Source organism: Corvus brachyrhynchos, unplaced genomic scaffold (assembly GCF_000691975.1).
Source record: "Corvus brachyrhynchos isolate BGI_N302 unplaced genomic scaffold, ASM69197v1 scaffold14, whole genome shotgun sequence".
In the NCBI taxonomy this organism is placed as follows: Eukaryota; Metazoa; Chordata; class Aves; order Passeriformes; family Corvidae; genus Corvus; species Corvus brachyrhynchos.
In genome coordinates, this window is record NW_008239110.1 from 16353022 (window position 1) to 16374168 (window position 21147).

Here is a 21147-nt window from a genome sequence, read left to right on the forward strand (position 1 = left end):
CGGGGCTGGGCCGTCTGCACGTAACAGGGCGGTGGGGGGGCCGCGGGTGGAACAGGGCCCAGGGGTGGAACAGGGCCCGCGGGTGGAACAGGGGCCGGGGGTGGAACAGGGCCTGGGGGTGGAACAGGGGCCGCGGGTGGAACAGGGCCCTGTTACCTGTCTCAAAGCCAGAAGTTACCTGTCTCAAAGCCAGAAGCAAGAGAGAGCTTTCCCAGGGTTTGTTCATTCTTAAATGTGGATCACAGAGGTGTTGTCAGGCTTCTTAAATGGCTTAAAAAGTTGCCAATATTCAAAATAGGTTCTGTCAGGTCATAGAGGAAGCTGTAAGCACCTCTTTGCAAGAAAATCACTTCCGTGGCTGATGGAGCCTTCTTTAACTATGCTAAACCATGACAGACAGGTTGATGTGTGAGTACACAGGTTGTGTGTTACTTATGCCACACAGGGGCTGCATGGTTTTTTTTAAATTTGTTTCCCAAGCACAGCACACTTACATTTTAAAAATAAAACCTGATGGCCTGCATGTAGGGATTTGTGAAGGCTTAATATGTAGCAGTCTGTTCCCTGCTGTTTCATACTCCATTCTTTCTTCTACCTAGTATAAGAAGTTTAAATGTTTTGGTTTGGACCTTAGTTACCTGCTTTCTGCTTGACATTCAGAAATTGACTAATAAAAGATACTGACTGTGAAATTTGCAATATACTTAAGTGGATACAGCACTGTACACGTTCTCTGTGAAAAAGTAGTGAAAAGAGACATTGTTTCAAGTGCTAAATAATGGTAATTCTTGTGCAATGACCTTGGACATTCATTCACTCCCCAGAGATTGGTAGGACTATCTTTAGCTCTTCAGAAGTGAGATATCAACACCTCAGTTGGCACTTGGTGCAGCAGGAAAAGACAGATTCCTTGTTAGCAGAAATTTTCAGAAATCAATTAAGTTCATGGAGCTACAGCAGTTTCTATCAGCAGGAGATCAGTTCTGAAACATCTCTGAGAAAGCGAGAGCAGCTGCCGTTAGTCTGAGGAAAGGTCTGTGTGTCTCCAGCTGTGGCCAATGCTGCATGCTAATGGCTTAGTGTAAGAATGCAAGCACACATCAATGCTGCCCTGCCCACCAACCCAGTATACAGCAATTTGCACTCATTTCCTGAGCTAGAGAATAGCTCTGTTACAGTCAAGGCAAGAGAATGAAATGCTGAATGGACTAGAAAATACACAGTTTTAAATAAAAGGTGATTTATTTAAATTATTAAATCGTAATTGGTAGTTAATGCAAGAGATTATGAAACAATAACAAATGGGCCAATACAGCTAGGGGGAGGGTGGGAAGAGACAGATGAAGAAACAGAATTCGTACATTAATGAAGGAGATCATGGCAGTGGAGGACTGAAAGATGGTGTTAGATCTAATCTTTGTCCATTCTAAATTTCAAACAACTGTAGATCTAAGAAATTTTGCAACAGTGGAGAGGCTAACTTGTCATATGACCAAGTAAAGTGCATAGGGTCTTGAACACTCTGCTGAGTCTAAACAATGACTTACAACCTGTAGAGAGATGCTGTGGCAAAAAAAACCCACTCCCTGATTGTGTGATTAACTTGATACATGAGAATTATTTAAATATAGATTAGCATTTTTAAAGGAGTTTATGATGTGTTCATACTGTGTCTGGAAACTTGTGTAACTTTGTGTAAGTCAAAGTCTTCATTTAAACATATTTTAAACAACACTAAGTTAAGGTCAACATTTTTAATATTTTTTTTTTTCTCTTAATGCTATTCTGAAGTGATAGCTTTTTTATTCACATTTTGTCTTAGAGCTATAAAGTTAATCGTTGCTTCGTAATACACATTTGCATTAAATCTAAGGCAGCATGAAACCCTGCTAAATATTAAAGAGTTTGAGATGGAAGCAAAAAATTTATGTTGTTAGTCAAAACTTGGTTTATTAGGACCTAGGAGCTTGGCTTACATTAGAAATGGGGAGAAAATATACATTGCAAACAGAAACGGGGAAGGAAGGAATACATTCAATTAAAGAAAATTTGTGTAGGTATGTAAATCACATTAATCACACTCAGAAGACCTTGTATTTATGCATTATATAAGAACTGCATGCAAGGTTTGATTCTTTCTGAGTTTTATAGCTCTTTGTTACACCAAGCATTCAAAAGACATTCAAGGGAAGCCAAAAGTTGGTATCCTGGATAAAATATAAAATTAAGTTGAGGTTTTCCAACCTATTTGTTGAAATTCAGAATAACTTTTGAAAAGCCATTGAAACTGAGTGAGTAATAATGAATAATAAAAAATCCTAGATCCTAGTAGATTCAATATGGATATACTGTTAATAACATTTAAAGATCCTGGAGCAGATGATGGGATTCTATACTGAGATTTTACTTTTTAAGGTTGTAAAATTACAATTATTTTTCAAACAATTACTTGCAACACCAAAACTCAGAAAGATTTTACCATTCTTCTTCTGGGCTTTGATGCACATAGATAATGTCATTCTCCATTCTCCAGGGATACAAATGAGGAAACATGAATAAATCAGTTGCTAGAAACTGAATTTATGTTGAGAGAAATAGATAACCAGCTTAAACTTATTTTTAGTGCTTTTTGTAAATAATATTTCATTATTTGAGTATTATAGCTGTTTCACTTCAGTTTTCAAAATATGTTTATGCTGACATTAGAGTAGGGAGTGCTTTTTTATTTAGAAAATAGATGTATGAATTTTTACTGCAATCAAGTGGGATATTTCCTGAGAGATTCTGAAGCACCTGGTATGAGGGTTTGTGTATCTTCTCCATGTAGGCTATCTCAAATGCAGTGTGCTTGCTATATGCATAAAAACACATATATTTGCCTGCACATACATAAACACAGACTTCTTCTTCTCTCAAGGTGAAACTGTTGGTCTGTCAAACCTTTTTCGATGTTCTACATCTAAACCTTTCTCTCTACAAATTGTTGCAATTCTAGCTTTATAAAGGCTCTTTGGCCCTCACAGAAGGATATTGATGTGTCCAGGGCTCTATTGCCAACTGGAGATAGCCCAAAAGAGCGTAAGACTTAAAGAAAAACGTGGAAAATTGAGTTTATTTAATGACAAGTATATATAAATAAAATTAATAAGGATTGAAGGAGATGTTCTAAGATACCTGAAAGGCAGCAGCTCTGAGAAGGGAAGGTATGGTGCTGGGTTAATGGTTGGACTCGATCTTTTAGGTAGAGTCATGAAAAAGACTGCAGTCTATCACTAAATTTTGGTTTTCAGTTAGTGATCTGTTGAAACATCAGTGTCCTCTCCCTTTAACTTGGTTGCTCTTTGATGATTTCTGTGTAGATTTCTTTTTCTTGTAATTATGCCGATGGCCTTTTCTGCATCCTAATAATTTTTCAGTCCTGAAAATCAGAGCTGAATTTGGTTCAGGGAATTGTCTGAAAGATGATGGATCTATCCTTCCTTCTTTCATACTCAGAAAGAGTGAAGTTTGAAATAAATCTTTTTAAGAAAGGGCACTGCCAGTCATCAAAGGTGAGTAATATCCACTCCTGTGATAGCAACCAGATATAACATACACAGTGGCCATGTACTGTAAGGTAAGGAATTTCTTTTTAAAAAGTTTCTATTAAATTGAAAAGTGTCAGCATTTGTAGAGAAAGCAACAAAAAAAGAGAGGGTCTCTTTTGCCTAGTAAGGTCAAGTATATCTTCTGGAAAGGTACAAAAGATACAGCTAGATGAGTTAGGTGACTTACATGGATGTGAAGAAGATAATTTTTCAGTAGAAATAGGGGGTTTTTTACATTATTTTAGTTTATTGCTGTGTGTGGATACTTATTCTGTGTTCATCATGTGTGTTCATTATGATCACATGGGATATCATTTTATAGCTTGACTTAATGTATTTATTCCCCAAGCTTGTGAGTGTTGTATTGCTTTTTAGGTGCCTCTGATATATTCAGAACATTAAAATAAAGTGTATATAGGACAATACTGTCACACGGTTTTCATGCTCAATTTGTTGTGCGCTATATTCCATAGCCAAAGGTAAAGGAATTTCTGACATTTCAAAAGGTGGATTTGTGAAGGAAATAGGAGGCTTTCTTTGAAATACTTGACTTTCACTTATATCCACATAGCACTTTCTGTAAAAAAAAAGAATTGCAAAATACCTACATGATTAAGTGTCTGAAGTTGGCAGGCCTGAGAACATTTAATCTCAGCAGAACTTTCCCCTACCTGTGTGAACTCAAATTCATGTTATATTAATCACACCCTCTCTGTTAACATACCTCATGGAACTGCAATGTGTTTTGATGATGAATCCTTCAAATGGGACTCTGCATATGACAGTAATAGAGCTTATGCCAGAGTAAGATTGATGTTGATTCTTTCAGCACATGTAACCCTTGGGCAGTAGACTTGCCCTCTTTTTTTGACAGTTATTAATTCATCCAAATAAAATTTCCTCCATCATTCTGCCTTTAAACCAGAGGTAACTCATGAATATATTTTTTTTCCCATAAAAGATACAGTATATAAATTAATAATTGGTAGAAAAGATACTGCTTCAAGTCTGTAAACTAAAGGCACTGTACCTGTAGGAAGAAATAATAGTAAGTGCAAACCTATATAGTCTGCTGTAGAATAATGTATTTTTTCTCATCAGGATAATATATGGAGAATACATTTTTGTAATATTTTTCATTTAAGGGGAAAGAATGATGAGGTAATGTTAAAAATCGCACACATGATTGCAGAAATCACCAAGTTCATAGAGCTGCATTATCCTTGCAATAGCTAAAGGAGTTTTTTGTCACCTCCCATTAAGGCAAATTGAAGTTGAAAGAATAAATTCTCATGGAGGACTTACAAAGCTATGCCATTTCTGCTTTCTCAGTCTTGGGCATCAGTTCGCATGTCTTCTGTCTTTCCTTTGCTCTCCAATCTCATTAGCTTGATTGCTCATCCTTCCTTCAGCCTCCTAAGAAGAAATGTACGGGTTTTTTCATAGAAAATCATATGTAAGAAAGATAAAGACTTTGAACTTGACCAAAAAAAAAAAAAAAGTTACCTAAAAAGATTTTCAGAAAGTACCTTTTCTTTAAGGTTATTTGAAATAAGCGTGGTTTTTTTCTTACCCTTTAAAACAGCAGCACAGTTTTGTAGTTTTCAGAGATGCGTGCATATCAAGTTTTATTTTCACAGTGTGCATATGATACATTGTGTGTGCATGTGTCTGCACACGAGTAGTGTTCCTATGTGTGAGCACATTGCCTCAAGTAATAATCATCTGTGGATTACCATGATGGTGATAACAAGTGCAGAATTGCTTTCATGGGTACAATAAAGAACGGCATGATAGATTTTTATCTACACTGTTTAAAAAAAAAATCTGTCTTAAAGCATATTTGTTAATTAAGTGCTGTCTGTACTGTTCTGAAATATCTTTGTTCCTTGAGTAAAACAGTATTAAAATTCAGGTTTTGTGTGATACATACATCCATTTAGTTACTGCTAACTAGCATTCATTTCAATTAACATCAAACACAAGTTTCTTTCTCTAAAAGAAATAGGTATTTTTCAAAAGTATGTTAGTTTGTCATGAATAAGGTTAGCAGAAGAAAGGCTGCAAAACTATCAAGCCAGCAAAGTGGCCATGAATTTAATAATGAGAAAGCATTGGCTCCAGGTGCAAAGTAATTCAAAATATGGTTTTTACTGACTGAAAATAGACAAAAAATCACAGGGTTCTGATTCACTGTTTTGTTTTCCCCTTTACCTGAAAAATGAAAGGAAAATGCAAGGAGTTGTTGGGGTTTTTTTCTATGATTAGTGTTGGTGAATTGTAGTACACAGAGACAAGTTTATACACATCTATATCTTTTTTTAATACTCAAATGTTTATTCTTACTGCTTTTGTTTTGATATGTGATCCTTAGAGGTCTCCATGATATGAAGCAAAATACTAAATAAGAATATATTATTATTGCATTTATTATGTCAAATGACAAGCAACCTCTGAAGAGCAGATATTTGGGCTTTGCAAATCCTTGCATTTTTCTTAGAAAAGAAAGAATTTTCTTCAGAATATTGATTTATTTACATTATATTTCGTTCAAAATCTCCCACTTAGAAACACTGGCAGTTATTAAAAGCAGTATATCCTTCCTGTAAAAATAATTTTGCCCAACAGATACTCCAGTTACACAACTCCTTCATGCTTGAAACATTATGATATATTTCAGTCTCCTAAAGGATCCCAAAGTGTTTCTTATGTCATACTTTGCTTTGAATTACTCACGCAGCCATTGTTGTGGTACAGTATTGTCAATAGTAATGTTGCAAACCAGTTAAGTAGAAGGAGATAGGAAAATAACCTTTGGCTGGCTAGAAGTGAAGGGGTGGTTTTTTCCATTTTCTGTTGTGATAAAGTTTAGAAATAACATTCCTGGGCTGTTTTGCTTGGTGCTTTACAAACATGGAAACAAAAGAAAGCCTGAAATCAAAAATACTCACAGTCTAACTTGGTGAACTGTACTAACAGTTGGTTGTAGCACTTGATGGCACTTGGAAATATATTTTAGTGGTGACCAAGGTGGGCTGGGTTAATGGTTTTACTCAATTATCTTCGAGTTCTTTTTCAACCTTAATGATTCTGTGATTCTAACAAAGACATAGAATTTAACTATTTCTTGCTGCTGCATACACTGTTTAAGCTTTTTCAGTAGCAAGTAAACACTTTAGGAGGCATCCATGGATTTTTATTTCAAGATTATCACACAGTGGGATGTCCTCAGCAATATCACAGGCAAATATTGAATAGCCCTAAATGCTGTTGCAAAGCTGAGGAAAATGTTTTTAAAAGAGCAGCTTTTAATTTGGACCTGACCAATTGTTCTTGTTTTATAGTCATGCATTTTTGGTTTTAATAATCCTTGCATGCTGGGATTTTGTTGCCATAGAAATATGAGCTTTTAGTTTTGCAAAATTATGCAAATTCTTTTTCTTGTTAAAATATTCATGAAGGAGTACAGTCAGAGGAGGGAGGGGAAGGGTCGGTTCTTGTGTTTTAAGGGAACTGGACTTTGGCACAAATGTTCTAATTAGTCATTCCTTCTAATATTACAGGAGGGCATTTATTGATATGACTACTGTAATTATGGTTTGCCCCTTTGGAACCACAGACCATGGAATTGGGAGACTAACATTTAATCAGTAAAATTAAGAATTACTTTCAATTATGAGGTTGTTGACAGCTACAAGACCAGCAGTAAACAGTTTTTATTTAGAAACGTTTGATGAGGATATATGTTACTTAGAAACATGTCTCAGAACTGATGCTCAAATAGTGAATTTGATTACAGTATCACTAGTAGTCTGAAACATCTTCTTAGTTAAATAAAAAGTGGTATTTTTACCCAGACTTAGACCATTTAGCCATTCTGCCCTGCTAAATTGGTGCTTATAGCGATCCGAGCAGCTGTTGCAGCAGCTGTTGAGTTTGTATTAGCTGGTTTGTTTGGTTGGTTTTTTTCTTTTCCTTCAGTTTAATGTCTGCAACTGTGATGACATACAAAGTTAATTTCTTTAAATATCCTTCTGTGATGCATGCTTGACATACTATGCTACAGTGTCACAGCTTCTGGTACATTTTTGCCTGATTGGTAAACTTCCAAAGGCTGAGATTTACCTGCCACCACAGTAATAGACATGGGCAATATTTGTACATGAATTAGATTATCACATCACTACTGGAAGAATATGCCCCTGCTTTTGTGTTTTTGAATCCTTGATCTAGTTATAGCACCTTGGGGAACAATGGTTGGGAAGGCACAGTCAAGATCATATGGAAAGCAAAGAAGAAGAAAGTGAGTAACCATACTAAGGTTGTGTGCTTTGGTTACTGTGGTTAAGTAACTGTAAAAAAGTAATCAGATATTTTAAATTTTATAACAGCTTATCATTAGAAAAGTTGATTTTAGACTTCAGGAGTGGTTGACCAGAGAGTTCCATTTCTCTTCTCCAGTGAGAGGAAATGACAGCTGGGAATTCTGGTAGAGATTTGAGAATTTGTAGAGTAAATATCAACATTCATAAATACATTCCAGGAGACAGCATATAATCTTACCGTGCAGATTTTTCAATCAGTCACTGATTACATTAATTTTTTCAGGGCTAAGTTCAGAAGGAGCAACTATTAATTGTAAGTAGGAGTGGCAGCAGAGGGCTCACAGGAGAGCTAATGTTATTCAGTTCCCATCTTCCTTAGGAACTGAGATTTATTCCATTTTTCATTTTAAGAGTTCCATGATATAACTGGATGTTTCAACATTATATATTAAACACAATTAATAGTTGTATTTTATTTAGACATCCAAATAATACAGTCTAGTTTATCCAAGGGGGAAGAGGACTAAGGTTATGAAATGATAACTTTAATACAGTATATCAATAACAGACTGGGCTGAGTTTACTGATATAATTTTGAACAATATAAGAATCTTCTTATTGATTCTTTTACAATCTTTTCCATTTAAATGTTTCTTAGCAGATATATTGAATTAAAGGAATTGTGCAATATTTTAATTGGTCTAAATTGTTTGTGACAAACCATTTTAAATATGAAGGGCCTGAAAATAGGCATCAGATTGTCATGTTGAGGCTGGCAGACATTATCAACCACTATACAAAAATTATGCCTCGAACTTCTGGAGCAAGAAGGAAAAGGCACCAGGACCAAAAATTAAAAAGGTTGTCTGATTACACTTGATCTACTGATATTCTAGCAAAAGCAAGGGATGTTTTCAAGGGATGATTAAGGAGGTACTCGCTAGATTTTAATGTCTTCCCCTGTTGGTGTTCTTTCTTCACTCATGTTTCCATGGTGTTTGAATCTGAACACACAGTGTTTCTCTGATAAGTGCAGGGTATTCTTTCTATGGCCGAGTGATCAGATGCAGTGAAAGACTTTGCTTAGTTAAGACTAATATGTGTTCTGGAAGGGTCCCACTTGCTCAGGTATTGAGCATAAAATAGGGAAGAGACATGGTCAAGGTACATAAGAAATACAATTTAGCAGAGTTTTCCTTGCTCCTTATGGGTTGTGCTTACTCTTTGGACAGATTTTATTCGTCTCTTAAGCAAAATCATTCACTTAGGAGAAAAAATATAAACCCACAGATTTGATGATTCTTTCCATTGCCTAGAAAATTTTAAATATTGAGATTTATTCTAAATATATGGTTCCATTGTCCAATGTATAAAAAAAAAAACATCTCATGCAATGATGTTTAAGGCTTTTTTTTTTTTTTTAGGTTTTTTTTTTTAGTTACACAAACATTATTCAAGGTAGAGCAAACAGATGTATATATAAGATATAAAGCAATGTCATGCTTTAACTTTTGCTCTTTGGTTTCTTAACATATAGGTTAGATATCACAGAACATTGTGTGATCAAATAAGTGCCTACATTGAATAAAACTCCTTTTTCGTTTACTCAACTCTGCCTTAATGTAGGATCAGCAGAGGAAATACTAAAAATTAAAGAGCCTGTATCATAACATTCTGGATAAGAATTCCAGGAAAGAATGACTTGGAAATCTTCTTGGCTGTCAGAGTGGTCTGTTTGAAGAAACTGAAAATGACAGTGAATGGTTTGAAATTCTCAGTTTTCCCCTTGAATGGTTCAATATTGTAGACAAATGCTCATGGAAAGCAATTAAACCAACCATTGACAAGCAGGCTACTTTGTGTAAACTTGCTCCCTCACTTAGTCTGCTTCTCTGGAAGCAGTATTTTGAAAAAGTGAAATTAAGTAGAATGTGGCATCAAATTATACAGAAGATGTGGAGTGTACTTAAGCAGGGAAAGTAGGACTGTGAACTAGCTGGCATAGAGTTGGGGGAACTCTAGATGGTAGAGATCTCAGGGAAAAAAAAGGGGAAAAGTTTAACTTCCCTATAAAGAAAACTCTGAGTTGTTTTTTAAAGCTAGATAGAACTGTACTGTCATTCAAATAAAACATGATTATTCTGCTCCCTGCTTTATCTGAAATATTGCTATAAGGCCTCAGAAGAGCTTTTATATCCTATCTAAATTCAATCTGTCTAAGAGAGGAGAGTCTATTTAATCTCTAATTGGATCTGGAGTAGAACTAACACATGCAATCTTTATTGAGAGCTATTACTAAATGAAGAAAGGTTTGACATCTTCTTGGTGATGGTTCTATTGGAATTCTTTTCTAGTCCCTGCCTTCCCTCACACTATGACTAGCACAAAGACTGGATCAGCAAAATCCAATTAAATATCATAAATTTACAGCTGGTACTTTTTCATAAAGAAGATAATAATCCAGATGAGAGATGAAATATTTCCTTCAAAACAAGCAAATTAAATTAGGAAAAGCAGTCCTTGGTCCATTCCCTTCTACACCGAGTGGGCTGCTAGAAGAACACATGTGCACTTAGACATCAGTTAAGGTGGTACATTGTTCAATGAGTTGTCAAACCATATCACAACTGCTCAGGTGCCAATGAATTATGGACTAACTTTGTCACCATGAATAAACTGGGAAAAATCTTATTTTATTTAAAGGATTTCCTTCACATGATTAGTGCTGATGTTCTGATGGCAGATATCTCTACATTTGCTGAAATCCCTGTCATAAAATAAATGTGTACCTAGAGAGTTTGTGAAGGTGAAAGAGTCCAGATATACTTCAGCCTTTTATTGCAGCTCTATTTCATGGAAATTCAAGAAGGCTAGCAGGCAATGTTAAACTGTATATGTTGTGATTCCATTACCTTCAAGCATAATATCTGATGGTACATAGTGCCATAGGAATGGCTTGGACAGGCACACTCTGCTGGGTTAAGAACTGGCTGGATGGACGAGCCCAGAGAGTGCTGGTGAACGGTGCTGCATCCAGTTGGCGGCCAGTCACCAGTAGTGTCCCTCAGGGGTCTGTGCTGAGGCCAGTTCTGTTCAATATTTTTATTGATGACATGGATGAGGGTATTGAGTCTACCATTAGTAAATTTGTGGATGACACTAAGATGGGAGCATGTGTCAATCTGTTGGAAGGTAGGAGGGCTCTGCAAAGAGACCTGGAACGGTTGGGTAGATGGGCAGAGTCCAATAAGATGAAGTTTAACAAGTCCAAGTCCTGTGTTTTGGCCACAATAACACCCTGCAACACTATAGGCTGGGGACAGTGTGGCTGGACAGCGTCCCGGCAGAAAGTGACCTGGGGGTACTGGTCAACATCTGACTGAACATGAGCCAGCAGTGTGCCCTGGTGGCCAAGAAGGCCAATGGCATCCTAGCCTGTAGGAGGAGTAGTGAGGCCAGCAGGACCAGGGGAGTCATTCTACCCCTGTACTTGGCACTGGTGAGGCCACTCCTCGAGTGCTGTGTCCACTTCTGGGCCCCTCAGTTCAGGAAGGATGTTGAGACGCTTGAGGGCATCCAGAGGAGGGCAACAAGGCTGGTGAGGGGCTTGGAACACAAGCCCTATGAGGAACAACTGAGGGAGCTGGGAGAAAAGAAGACTCAAAGGTGACATTATCACTCTCTACAACTTCCTGAAAGGGGTGGTGGTTGGTCTCTTTTTCCAGGCAACAACTGACAGAACAAGAGGACACTGTCTCAAGCTGCGCCAAGGGGAATTTAAGTTGGATGTTAGGAAAAAGTTTTTTACTGAAGGAGCGATAAAGTACTAGAATTGTCTGCCCGGGGAGGTGGTGGAGTCACCATCCCTGGATGTGTTTAAAAAAAGATTGGTTATGGCACTCAGGGCCATGGTTTAGCTGAGGTGGTGTTAGGGCATTTGTTGGACTCGGTGATCTTGAAGGCCTCTTCCAGGCTGGTGATTCTGTGAATAGTACAGAGCCACTGGAAGACTGAGTGAATATCCGTGTACTTTCTCATAATCATGGCAGCAAGCAAAAAAAATTCATAGGTGTATCAGGAAACAAATGGGAGGTTTGTTTTGTTGATGCCTTCCAGAATAAGAAAACATTATTATCTCTTAGAACCTTAAGTTACTATCAGCAACTTGCTGTGGTTTTATATTCAGAAGTATGAGTGTTAACATTCTTCACAGAAATGTTCTGCCCATTCGTATTTGTAGCCTCTGTGCTTTTTTCCCTCTTTTTAAAAATTTTTCTGGTAGCATTTTTTCATTTAATATAGTTCTTATTGTATGACTATTTATATAATTATACAATAGCATGCAGGATTCATGTTTTTCCAAATCCTTTACCTTTCTATAGATGTATCGTAGCTATATTGGTCTAATAAAAATATTAACACTTTATAATGCTTGTTTCTCTAATACAATATTTCTGTGACTGTATTTCTGCTGCAACCACTAAGTGTGAAGAGGGAAAAGATAGTTCAAATTGTTGATATTTGTTGATGCTTAAGGGTGGGGTTTACTGGTGGGCTTGGCAGTGTTGGATTAACGGTTGGACTTGAGGATCTTACAGTTCTTTTCCAACACAAATGAGTCTTATGATTCTATTATGCCTTTTATTTCACTTATTTTGAAAGTCTGGTGGTGTATGATTATTAGTCTAAATCTAGTTTAATGCAGTAATATAATGTAATATAATGCAGTAATTTTGGTTTTGAAGGTGTTATGTTCTCTTGGATTAGGCCTGACATCCAAGCCCTTCTGAGTTAAATCCATTGTTGTATAGATTTTACTACCAAACATCTGAGCAAAGTGTACTTGTTTTATTTCAATAATACACCTAGTGCACAATTATTTATTCATACGTGAAATTTTCTGTCTTCAAATTACTTTTTAAATATAAATACAAAGTGGAATGATTTGAAGGTCATCCTTTGGTGGCCAGCCACTTTCCTTTGACTTTGTGGAGGACTTCTTTCTGTTGCCTACGTGTAACCACATAGTGCCGTATCAGATACCCCGGTTCATATTTAGGTGCTTTAATCACAAACTGAGTCTCTTCTTAACTGACAGAAGAGCATTTTACTGCTTAATGAGATAAAGTATTATAATCAACACCCTGTTTAATGGAGATAGCTCCTAATCTTCTGAAGTTACATTTGGCAGATGTTCAGAAGAAATGAGGCAGCCCCCAGTGCAGTGGACTAAGTGCTAAACCTTTACAGGCAGAGTAACAAGAGGCATTGGAGAGGGAGAATGCGAATCTTCATGCAGTAATTCAATAATATGGTGGAATATAAACCTGTACAAGAAGGAGGTATTCTCCAAGGACATTAGCAGGAGGGATCCTGACAGCTTGCCTTGGCAAAGCATTGGCAGCAGATTCACTAAGTTCAGGAAGATAAAGACTTGTAGAATTTGATTTCCATATGAAAAAATGCAAGCTTGCCTCATCTCTAGCCTTGCTAATGTTTGTAGAAATGCTTTTTCTTTTCAGTGCTGTATTTGTGGTTTGCTATCACTTGTCTTGGCTTAAAAGTAATTTTAGTGGGACAAGCATATAACATCAAAGCATGCTTTACACAGTATAATACTGGGTGCTTCCTACTACCCTTGAGCTCTCTTGCTGTTGAGCAGGGGCATTTGTTCACAGGAAAGGAACCATCTTTTCTGCATCAGTTTGGTTGACCCTCTGTCAGGGTGTCATAAAATAGTCTTGTCTGCTCTCTGGTTTTATCCTTAAGAGCACGTAACATAATAGTACAGTTAACTGTGAACAATTGAAAAAAGCCCCAAAAACTATGCCAGAAACTTCTTTGAACTAAGATAGCTGTGATTTCCCTCTCCTGTGCTTGTTATTTCTTGGGGATTCTGTGACTTTTTTTGAACACGTAGATTCTGCCTCCGAAGCTGGGAAGACGTATTTGATATATTAATCTAAAAACAGGTGGGAGAGACAATGGGAATTCTGTGGAACTTCCTTGACATTTTTAGACAGCTATTCTTGTCTCAACAATACATGCCTCTGTCACCAGCAAGGCAAACTTTTATGCCCTGTTCTCTTTGGTGTTGATGGCTTCAGATGACAATCCTTGAAGCAGAACTCTGAATCTTTGGGTGATACAGAGAAAAACGTGCAAATAGAGGGATCTCACAGGTGCCCAGTTTCTGTATTGCCCTTGCACTTAAAATTCAGTGAAAAGTACCTTTTGCATGAGGTAACATGCAGTGCATGGATTGACCTCTGAATTCCTTTGCCTGTGAGTGAACTTGTTCTTTAATATGCAGAGGAAGGAAATTACCATTGCGAACAATGGCAGAAGGAAGTAGTACTTTTTGGTTTATATAAGTTTGAGGTTTTTTCTTATCTATATTGGTATTACACAGCATACAAGGCAAATACACAATCTGAACTGTGAGGTATTCTCTATGATAAGTGTCATTTGGGGACCTTGTCTTCAGTGTGTGATGCTGTTCATGATATGCAAATATTGCCAGTTGCAGCAGTGAAACTCAGACTGCTGTGGCTAGCAGAGACCTCAAGAGACTTCTTAGTCATATTCCAGCTCTTAGGCATTATATCCAGAGTATCTCTGGCATGTTGAACTGCTGCTAATTAATGAACTACTTCAATAGCATTTTCAAGTAATTTGATACTGTTTTGACCATCCTTACAATCAGCTTTCTTTATAGTCAGGCTGAATCTTCTTCATGCCTTCCCTGCAGTTGCCAGAAGGAAATAAAAATGGCCATTTCATTTTTCCAGACTTCTACGTTTTGGTAAATTATTTTCCTGTTCCTTCTGAGCGTTCTCTTTTTTGGACTAGTCAGTCCACCCCTTTCCTCTTGTGTTTCCTGTTGGTTGTATTTTAGGAGTTCCTAATCCATTCTAGCTGCCTTTCCTTTAGGGCTTTTTCTTTTTATTTTCCTTTTTTTTTTTTTTTTCCCTGCTTTGTGACCTATCAGTTCCTCTGTTGGATTTTTATATACTAAGGTAAAGCTTATGTAGCTGGGAAAAAGTAAAACCTGTCTTGGTTCATAATTTTTATGGATTGCCTGAAACTGCCTAATCTTTGTTTTCCCCTTATTTTAACTTTCTTGCATCTTTGGCATTAGTCTGAACTTGAAATAGAAATGATAAAATTCTGCAAAAGTTACTCTTCTAAAATGTTTGTCTACAGCTGAAAGCAATTCTGGATACTTCTTGCAGCATTTCAGATATTTAAATTTTCTACATTCCTCTTGCAGTTACAAACCAGTGCTTAGACGTGACCACAGGCTGTAACAGCTGTATCTAAGGGAAGAAGTCTTTTTATGTTGTTACGGTCAAGGCTTTAAGTAGTTGCATTGGTACCAGCAGGTTTGGACACTATGTAGATAAGTATGTGGTGCTACTGTTTGCCAGTGACACTAAACTAGGAGGAGCTGCAGACTCCATCAAGGGTAGAGAGGCCTTACAGAGAAACCTGGACAGGCCAGAGAGCTGCGCCATCACCAGCAAAATCTAACAAAAGCAAGTGTTGGATTCTGTCCCTGGGATTGGGTCATCCTACTTACACACACAATTTGTGAGGTAAGAGGGTGGAGAACAGCGACGTGGAAAGAGATCAGGGGGTTTGAGTTGATGGCAAGTTGAACATGAGTCAGCAGTGCCCTGGCAGCCAAAAGGGACATGCATGTCCTGGGGTGCATCAGGCACAGCATTGCCAGCCAGGCAAGGGAGGGGATTATCCCACTCTGCTCTGCACTGAGGTGGCCTCACCTCAAGCAGTGTGTGTACTTTTGGGCACCTCAAGGACGTCAGACTATTAAAGTAAGTCAAGAGGAGGGTGACCAAGTTATTACAAGTTCCTTCCAACTTAAGATATTCTATAATACTATGATCCTACAATATGATCCAAGATTCAGGTTATGAATTGGAGAGAATTTTCTGGCTTTAACCAAACAATTACCTGTCCTGCCTCAGATGCAGGGCTTTTATATGCCTTTATGGCTAATTCAAAATCAGTTGATTTCCAGACCTTAAATGCTGGAAGTTTTTTTCACCACTTAAATTAGATTCATCATAAAATTATGAAGATTTTGACTTTCACTGCTTTCTGTTACGGTATGCAAAAGGATCCAGTATGGTGAACAATTACATCCTTGAGAATAACCAGATTATACTCTTCATAAAAGACTCACAAATGTGCTTTGTGCTCAGCAGTATGCACTGGAAGGGCAGAAGAATCCCTGTGATTTTAATGTTCTGGGAGAGGAGGCTCACATTGCAATGAAGTATGAGGCAGACACGTTTAAAACGCAAAATATAGTTCTTGCAGCATTTGATTTACTTATGCTGCTTCCAATCAATTAACAGAAAGCTCTATTTCTGTGCTGAACTCTGTCATTCAAGTCTGCAGCTTTTGATTTGCATCGTACTACATTCTATTTTTAATGGAATAGCTTGTGTCAATGCCATGATTCTGGGGGCTAAAAGAGCGTGGAAGAAATATACTGTCATGACACAAGAGCCTGGTCATTGACTTCTCACATTGTAGGCTGGGTCAAACTGAGCAAAAGGGCTGAAACATTCTTTTAAAGTAAATTTATTTGACTCCATCAGGGAAAATTCTTACTTTATTTTAGGTTACAGTTCATTCTAAGAAGAACATCACAGCCCTTTTTTTTTTTCCTATTTTGGTAGTTGGCTCCATCAATGAAACTGAAGTTATTGAATTTTCTATAGGTTGCTAAGGCTGCTGATACAGAGGCCAGCCTAAATGAGGACCATATAACTGAACAAGTACATTGAAAGTCTAATGCAAGTATCTAATGGAAATTTGCACAGATTTCATATCTGTTTCTGATTTCTCTGTTAGTCTGTGGGTTTAAGGAATTTTCAGGCTTCGACAGGCGTAGAAGAAAGATGACTAGGTGTGATTTCTAGATGGTTGAGCAAGAAAGGAAGGGTCTGTACATCTGTAATCCTCAGGGATCTGCATGTGGCTTTGCAACACTAGAAATCTACTGATGCTCAATAAAACTGCCCCCAAGTGGTTAAGGCCCATTTTCTTTTATTTAATTTTTTTTTTTTTCTGTCTTTCTACTCCTCAGGTAGCAGCTGCTGGAGGACATCTGAAATTTACAGTCTCCTATGATGTCACAGAAGAAGAAGAGGAAGAAACAGCTAAATTGATGGTTCAATCTGATGTCATCATAGAGGTAAAGTGATTGTATTTTCAGCCAAAGAAAGAAAGAAAGCCTGCTTCTTCAGGTGTTCGGTGTGAAGTCTGGTGGTTGAGGACACAGAACAGAAGGGTGCACATACTTTCAGCTAATTTCTAGTGTCAGAAAATGGAAACACTTCAGAGAACTAAAAGCTTCAATATCTCGAGGAGTCTCTGGTATTATTGCAATTGCTTAGAAAACTGTAATCCTTCTTGTTCATCAGGAGGAATGAAGAAACAAAATAATTGGTCATTTGAGGTAACACTTTCACATTCTTTCAGCAGATCCATTCTTTTGCACCTCAGCATTGAATGAATTTGCTTTTGTCTCCACAGAGCCATGCACCATGACACTAGGTTTTATCTGAATAACCCAAACTTTCTTTTCTGCTGCTTTTCAATTCTATCAGGCAAGCCCATTTCAAGTTTATGAAAAGTGAATATTATTCCTGATATTTATTATTCTTCTAAAATATATTATTCAATAAATCATGTAGCCCAATTGGCTTTTTTTTTATGACTTTTTTCATATTTAGATCTCTCTCTTTCATGCCTCTCTCTAGGGAGGTGACTTGAAAATCAGCACTCCAAAAGGGATAATTCACCTGCAGCCTTCTGAAGAGCACACTGAAGAAATTGTGCTGAAACCAGAATCTTTCTCCATGCATGGCACCGATGTTCCAGTCAGCAGGAGGGAGTTCATGACTGTCCTTGCAAACGTAAAGAGGATCCTCATAAGAGCCACATACAGCAATGGGATGAATGCCATCTACAGGTGAATGTGAGGAACGGGTCTCCTTGCTAGAGGCAGCTTCTCGGAAGAGTTGTTTTCTCTCTTCAGAGAACGAGGCTGATGTAATTTAAAACACTCTAATTTATTATCATGAAATCCACAGCATTCATTTACACTTTCAAACTCTTGTTAATATGTTTTTCATTTTGGGTAGGCAGGAGGAGGAAGGCAACAGAAAGAAGCAGCCTTTTAAGAAAATGAAATTACATGGACTATTAAGGCATGAATGACAGTTCTATAAATATATTTATTTTGTGAACACGGTAATTCCCATGTATATGGTGAATCATGGAGTGCGGTAATAACATGTTGAAGTAGGAAAAGATATATTGCTTATATATTGTTTTTCCCATTTAATGACCATACAGGGCCACATTAACAGTGGACCAGAGAATAATATCCTGAGTCTCCAAGCTGGAAAAGTGCCTCAAGGGGAATTCTCTGTGTTTTTAATCAGTACCACACACAGAACTGGCTAATCCCAAAGCCTTTCCCTTGATTTATGTCAGGATGCTGCATGGACTGCTCAAATCCACTGATTTGATGTGAACTCTTCTGAGTCCTCTGATAAAATTAAAGACATGTGAAATGATTCAGTTGTTCTATTTCAGTTGCTGCAGTGTGTTTGAAACTGTAAAGCTCATCTTGCATTTCAGATTTTCCTAAGTGTGTGAACAAATACTCTAGATTGGCTAGCAGAAAACCTCTCTCCTGATACTGTGTGATTAACATTAATAGTTAGGTGGCATAAGTAATATTTTTTAAATGTGTAATGGAATTGATTGCATAGTAGTTTTTTACTCACAAGGCATGAAACCTGAAATGCTCTCTAATCTACACATCAGTTGATTCAGTGGCATAAACCAATTTGGAATGGAGGGAGCTGATAGCACATTTAGTGATCATTTGCTGAGAGCACAGACACAGTTTTTGCTGCTGTGAAATTTCTTAAGCAATCTAACCATCATTTGAATACTTAGGTAATTAAAATATATCCTAAATTGAAAGGCAGGTTGTGTCAACAGAGTGCAGTTTTCTGATTTGAGCTGTGGCAGTGTAAATTTTTCCCTGCTAAAAAGAATTCTTCTGTCTCTCTATTTTCCTGTGGTTAGTTAGTATGTATTACATCTCTGTAAGTAAGTTTGTGAATCATAACTAGCTTCAGTTTGGGCCAAACTGCTTCCTAATTTGCTCATTCAGTCATCAGCCTTGTATTCCTTTGCATCTCCTTGGATCCAGTTTGAAAGCCTTTCATGGCCATCAGCTTCTTGTTTGAGGAGAGCCAAAAGACCAGACCAGAGCTCACCTCTTATGCACTATGAGCAGACCATGAGAAGGTGTTAATTCACAGCTTACAGCTGAGACTAGTGGGAGCTCAATGAGTGATGATCCTCTGCTCTCTTCTCATTCAAATAAAAAAAGCCCCAAACCATTAGCCAGGATTTTCCAAACTAAAGGAGTGCGGGAGCATACTGAGTGGTATGGGAAATGCAAACTTTTAAAGGAGATATGTATGATTGACTTTCTATGGGGCAAAGGTGTTACTAGGTATTATGGGAAGCACAAACTTCATTTGATGCCTTAGGTTTTAACTTTTATATTTTTCAAATCCTGGACTGCCTAGTGTGTAACTCTGAAGTTTCTTGTGGCCTGTTAGCTGCTGTTCTCTCATGCTGGTTAGACATAACAAACCCTCTCTAGGTTTGCTCTTCAAGGACACCAGGCCCCAAAATAAGCTAAAAGCCTTTGAGAGGAGGACTTGGGGTATTTACATCATTAACTGAAGTTATAATTGGAGAATTAACCCTGATATGCAAATGGACCAAACTTACAAAAGTGTGAAGAGCCCATGACCCAGCATCCATCTTGGGTGGAGCCCCTCAGAGGCTCTACACTCCCAAGGTGTACCTTTGAAGGCCCTTAAAATAAATACCTACTTTGTCTTACTTTGTCTAGACTCTGTTTTCAGGTAGCTACTTCAAGGCATCACATTAATCAGAGGTTTACATATATCTGTGTACTGACATTTGTACTAGTAGGAGAAGGTGCTTTTTTCCTACAAAAAGCACCTTGGCTGGGCAGTTAAAGTAAAAAAAAGTGCAGTGCTAGAAGTGTAATGGCTCCATCCTGCCTATACTGTGGAACAGGGGGGAAGGGATGGGTGAGATCCCCTCTGGGCAACAGTGTAGAGCTCAGGTAAGCACCGACATGTAGAACTGACACAATCTGTAGAATGTGCCTTGTAAGTAAGAAATGGCAGAGCTGTCAGTGGCAAATTTGGAAGACTATACGTCATTGCCGGCATCCCAGATTACTGCTTTAGCCATTTGGTCATGTGTGGTGCACCACTGTTTCATAGTCTTGTTCATATTCAGCTTTTGGCAACAGTTTTGTGGTGTGTTAAAGATAATTTTCTGAAAGCATTTTTTTGAAATACTCTTTAAGAAGAGCTCTGCAACACACATACAATTTATGCTTTGCCTGTTGGTAGCCACCAGCTCCTAGATGTAGTGACATTACAGCTGGGAAGATTGGTCCCTTAAAGACAGTGAGTTAAAAGGCGGTTAGGGGAAGGAACTGAAATGATTTTGAAGAGTATCCTTTTTTTCTAGAAATGGTCTTATATTGCTGGTACATTTCTATCTGTCCCTCTGAAGTCTCTTACCAGAGAAAAATGTAGTGGTTGCTGTATTACTGTGATTATTGTCAGCACGTCCACAAATCTAAACTAAACAATTTTATTGAGTGCTGTCAGGGTGCTCATTGCAGTTTAGCATGACAGAAGAGCGGATGTGAAATTCCAACCACAATTAAACAAATTCAGTTTTTCTTCTTTGATTTAACTGTAGCAATCATAGTTTCATCCGTTAGGATGTGATTTTCTGAGTGGAGTTAAGTCTCCTCAGAACAGTTCATGGTCCCAGTCACCTGTTGTAGCAGCAACAGAATCTACTGTCATCCAGCCCACCTTATATTCTGTTGTGTAGGCATATTGCTAATTTTCAGGATGTGCCTCATTACTGACTGTTTTATATTCTCTTTGACTTTCACTCATGCTAAAACACACTAGGTGCAAAGCTGCGCTCATAACTCCTAAGATCATGCAAAATAACCCTTTTCTCCATATTCTTCCCATTTAGTTTTTCAGGGAAAATGGAGACCCAATGAAGAAGATACTGTTTGTGATACCTAGGGCTGATTAAGGACT

The 21147-nt window shown here is 37.7% G+C and overlaps 1 protein-coding gene across 3 annotated transcripts in view; it reads left to right on the forward strand.

The window, feature by feature from the left end:
- LAMA2 (laminin subunit alpha 2) overlaps positions 1-21147 on the forward strand; it is a 263456-nt gene that overhangs the window by 82778 nt on the left and 159531 nt on the right. For all 3 annotated transcript variants that reach the window (XM_017739565.1, XM_017739567.1, XM_017739566.1), the window contains exons 12-13: positions 17034-17141; positions 17710-17921. In XM_017739565.1, coding sequence (XP_017595054.1) covers positions 17034-17141; positions 17710-17921 — 320 coding nt within the window. The remainder of the gene's footprint in view (positions 1-17033; positions 17142-17709; positions 17922-21147) is intronic.